Below are 4,867 nucleotides of genomic sequence, written 5' to 3'. Positions count from 1 at the left end.
TGAGTGGTATTCTTTGCTGTGCGCTGTTTCAGTTATACTGAGGTGAGACGGTGAACGTGTGAAAGTCCTGGACGGACCGTCTCCCGTGTGTCACCTGTTCACACACAGTTGACCGCTGTCTAGGAGAGGCGAAGGAATCAGCTGTAATGCAGACTTTATTTTTAAGCCTGTATATGAGAGCTGTTTGTCCGGTGATGTAAGGCTGCAGAGTGATTTGAGCCATGCGGCGCATTGGCGCAGCGGCGCTGCTCCGCTGCAGTCTCCTCGCGTTGCTGCTGACGCAGCCGGCCGCCGAGCAGCTGCTGCGCTACCGCGCTGCCGAGGAGGGGCCGCCCGACCTGCCCGTCGGCAACGTGGCCGCCGACCTCGGCATCCCGGTGGGCTCCGGTGAGGTGACGTTCTCGCTCGAATCGGGACTCGATTACCTGAAGATCGATAATATGACGGGAGAGCTGAGCACGAACGGGCGACGCATTGACCGGGAGAAATTAGAGCAGTGCCAGATGGTATTCGATGAGAAGGAGTGCTTCATAGACTTTGAGGTGTCTGTGATCGGGCCGGCGCAGAGCTGGGTGGACTTGTTTGAGGGGAGAGTGATTATATTAGACATAAATGACAACACCCCCTCTTTCCCGTCGCCTGTGCTGAGCCTGTCTGTGGAGGAGAACAGACCCATCGGCACCCTGTACCTGCTGCCCACGGCCACCGACAGGGACTTTGGCAGAAACGGCGTGCAGCGCTACGAGCTGCTGCAGCTGAACGCTGAGGGGGGGGGGCGGCGGGCGAAGGGCGGCCCCCCCGGGAGGGCAAGGGGCGAGGGGGGCGTCTGGGGGCGGAGCAGCGTGTTTGAGCTCCAGGTTGCCGACACCCCCGAGGGCGGCAAGCAGCCCCAGCTGATCGTTAAAGGGGACCTGGACCGAGAGCAGCGGGATGCCTACGAGCTGACCCTGCGTGCGCGGGACGGGGGCGACCCCCCCCGCTCCTCCCAGGCCACTCTCAGGGTCACCATCACCGACGTCAACGACAACAGCCCCACGTTCGAGAGAGAGCTGTACGAGGCGGAGCTAACGGAGAACAGTGCTCCGGGCACACCTGTGCTGCAGGTGAGGGCGCAGGACGCCGACGCCGGGCCCAACGGGCAGGTGGAGTACGTGTGGGGGGGGGGGCAGCGAGAGGGCGGGCAGGCTGCTGCGGCTGGACGCGGCGTCGGGCTGGATCAGCGTGCTGCAGCGCGTCGACCGCGAGGAGCTGAGCCGGCTGCGCGTCACGGTGACCGCGCGCGACCGCGGCACGCCCCCCCGAGCCGCCGCAACCACCGTCATCCTCAGCGTCCGCGACCGCAATGACAACCCGCCCCTCATCGCCATCCGCAAGATCGGCCGCATCCCGCTGAGGGAGGGCGTGGCGCTGGTGCCGGAGGGCGTGGCGGTGGACACCCCCGTGGCTCTGGTGCAGGTCTCAGACAGGGACCAGGGCGAGAACGGGGCGGTGACGTGCACCGTGGCGGGGGACGTGCCCTTTCAGCTGAAACCCGCCGGCGACTTCGACACAGAGCAGAACAGAAGGAAGTACTTCCTGCACACGGCAGCGCCGCTGGACTACGAGGCGACGCAGCTGTACAGCGTGGTGATCATCGCTGTGGACTCGGGCAGCCCCAGCCTGTCCAGCAACAGCTCCCTGCTGGTGAGGGTCGCAGACATCAATGACCACGCCCCTGTGTTCCTGCAGAGCGTGCTGGAGGTGTCCGTCCCGGAGAATAACGCCCCCGGAGAGGTGGTGGCGCGTCTGCAGGCCCTGGATGCAGACAGTGGGAAAAACGCAGAGATCAGCTACTCCCTGGATGCCTCTGTGAAAGGAATATTCTCCATCGACTCGAGCAGCGGAGACCTCAGCGCCGTGAGCGTGCTCGACAGAGAGGAGGTGCAGAGGTACCAGTTTAAGGTGCTCGCCAAAGACAAGGGCGTCCCGCCCCTGCAGACGTCTGCCACCCTCCTGCTCCACATACTGGACACAAACGACAATGCCCCTGTGTTCCCCCAGGACACCTTCACTTTCCACATGAAGGAGAACCTCCCGGGCAACAGCCCTGTTGGCATGGTGACGGCGATGGATGTCGACGAAGAACAGAACGGTGAAATCAGCCTCTTCATCAGAGAGGAGGAGGAGGGTGACTTCTTCATCAGTAATGACACAATCTTCTCCAGGCTGCCATTGGACAGAGAGGAGCGGGAGAGCTACGTGTTTGTGGTGATGGCAGTGGATGGGGGAGACCCCCCCAGGTCTGCCTCCGTCACCGTGTCCCTGTTTGTGACGGATGTGAATGACAATGCCCCGATCGTCACCTTCCCCAGCAACGGCTCCTACACCCTGCTGCCCCCCTCCAGCAGCACTGGCACCATCGTCAGGACCGTGGTTGCCAGGGACGCCGACGCGGGCGTGAATGCGGAGCTGACCTTCAGGCTGGTGGGGGGGAACCCGTTCCAGCTGTTTGAGGTGGAGGCGGCGGGGGGGGCCGTGTGGCTGGCGCGGCCACTGGAACCCCGGCACCGTGGACTGCACCGGCTGGTGGTGCGAGTGACGGACGGCGGCTCGCCCCCCCGCTGCTGCACCGCCCTCCTGCACGTCTACGTCAACCACACCCTGTCCAATGGCAGCGCGGTGCAGGCGGCCGTGGCCCGCAGCCTCGGCGCCCCCCTGTGGCAGGACGTGGCGGGAGACGCGGAGCTCGGCCTGGCCAGGCACAGGCTGAGCGTGGCGGTCGGGGCGCTGGCCGGCGCCGTGACTGTGCTCCTCGTCATACTGCTGGTTGTCATGGTGAGGAGCTGCGTACCCAAAAGCAAAAAGGCCTACGAGGCTGGAAGGGCGGAGCCGCCGGACAGGAAGAGGGCGGGGCGTGGGGGCGGGAGAGGGGGGCGTGCCGAGCGGCCGAGCGTGGCGCAGTACCGCGCCGTCAGCGGGGGCCCTGCCAGTCCTGACCTGGCCAGACACTACCAGTGCGGTGCAGCCCTGCCCAGCGTCCTGCTCCACCCACACTCGCCCCCTGCTGGCGAGAAAAAGCACCAGGCTGTACAGCAGCTGCCCCCCGCAAACACCTTCGTGGGAACAGCAGGGCCCGTTCCCATGGTAACTGAGCATAGTGACCAGACCAGCCACAAGTACAGCAAACAGGTGAGGGCCTGTCTGGTATTCCACCTGCTTAGCTTTCAGCTAGCTCTCACCTCTCTCCTAATCTCCGTATCCCTCTCTCATCTCCCTCTGTCTCCATTTCTCTCCATATTAAGTGAAAAATTCTTTATCTAGATGTACAACATGAACATGTATTTCTCATGGTGTATGACAGTGCAGCTCTGTCTCCACGTCCTGAAGATGACAGTGTGAACACCTGTGCTCTCTGGGCTGCCAGGACTGCCGGTGTTAGCCTGTGCTCTCTGGTCTGCCCGTATTAGCCTGTGCTCTCTGGGCTGCCAGGACCACCTGTGTTAAGCCTGTGCTCTCTGGGCTGTAAGGACTGCATGTGTTAGGCTGTTTCTATGGCCAGGCAATGCCCACTGAGCCTGTACTTGAATCATGTCAAGATATTTCTCATTTTATATTTATATTAAATATATCTCATTTTATATTTTATATTAATATTTTATTTATATTAGGGAGGTTAGGCAGGTTAGGTAAAAGTTTCCATTGCAGGGTTTTCACATGACAAAGGTACATCCATATTTGCAAAAGAATCTTGATGTAAATGTCTATAACACTTCTAATCAAAGTGTGCTGTTGTATTAATACAGATAGTCCTTCCCTCTAACCCCGACAACCCCGATATGTGGATAAATATTATCACAGTAGGATCTATGTAGGTTAGCTACAGTAGCATGCATGCAGGTTAGCTACAGTAGGAAACGTGTAGGTTAGCTACAGTAGGAAGCGTGTAGGTTAGATACAGTAGCATGCATGCAGGTTAGCTACAGTAGGAAACGTGTAGGTTAGCTACAGTAGGAAGCGTGTAGGTTAGATACAGTAGGAAGCGTATAAGTTAGCTACAGTAGGAAGCCTGTAGGTTAGCTACAGTAGGATGCGTGTAGGTTAGCTACAGTAGGATGCGTGCAGGTCGGTCAGTATATGGTAGGGGTCAGCAGCTCCCATAGTTCTCCTGTATAGGCAGGAAGTGTGTGGGCGGGTCAGTGTGAGGTCACTTCCTGAGGAGGAGCTACACTGGCTGAAAGACTGTAACTCTCTCTCTGCTAGCAGGATTCTGAACTAATCAATTACTGTGTGTAAGAGCAGAAGAGAAAGAAGAAGAAACTTCCACCTTTTACATCTGCGTGGGCATGGAAAAAGAGGGCTTGCTTGTCTGTCTGCCTGTTTCCTGTGTGGCAGGATGCTGAATTATAGATAGTTTTCCTGTACTGTGTTCACCTCTGCCTCCTCTCCAATTCCTTTATAACTCTAACCAGAGTTAAGCTTGTGTGTGTGTGTGCATGTGTGTGTTAATGTGTGTTTGTATGTGTTATGTGTGTGTGAGTGTGTGTGTTTTAGTATATGCGTTTGTATGTGGGTGTGTGTTTGTATGTGAGTGTGTGTTAGTATGGGGGTGTGTGTGTTAGTATGTGGGTGTCTATTTGTATGTGTGTATGTGTGTGTGTGTGCATTCGTATGTGGGTGTGTGTTTGTATATGTGTGTGTGAGTGTGTGTGTTTTAGTATGTGCGTTTGTATGTGAGTGTGTGTGTAATCTTCAGATCATACGGCCTGTTTCTTACCCACTGTGCTATGCTGTGGTCCATGCTCTCATGACTCACAGAGAGCATGCACTGGTATCTAGGCAACTGTTGGAGTTGCAATGCAGACAGTTTACCTGTAACGAAACTAGATCA

At 57.6% G+C, this 4,867-nt stretch overlaps 1 protein-coding gene across 1 annotated transcript in view; it reads left to right on the top strand.

Moving 5' to 3' along the window:
- Positions 1-221: 221 nt before the first annotated feature.
- The window catches only part of LOC118769623 (protocadherin-7-like), a 9,705-nt gene continuing 5,059 nt past the window's right edge, over positions 222-4,867 (top strand). Inside the window, 2 exon segments of the mRNA XM_036516825.1 lie at positions 222-1,157; positions 1,159-3,168. Coding sequence (XP_036372718.1) covers positions 222-1,157; positions 1,159-3,168 — 2,946 coding nt within the window.

The sequence above is a fragment of the Megalops cyprinoides genome, chromosome 22 (assembly GCF_013368585.1).
Source record: "Megalops cyprinoides isolate fMegCyp1 chromosome 22, fMegCyp1.pri, whole genome shotgun sequence".
Classification (NCBI taxonomy): domain Eukaryota; kingdom Metazoa; phylum Chordata; class Actinopteri; order Elopiformes; family Megalopidae; genus Megalops; species Megalops cyprinoides.
Note: the sequence above shows the minus strand (reverse complement) of the source record. Positions and strands in the feature narration are given on the sequence as shown.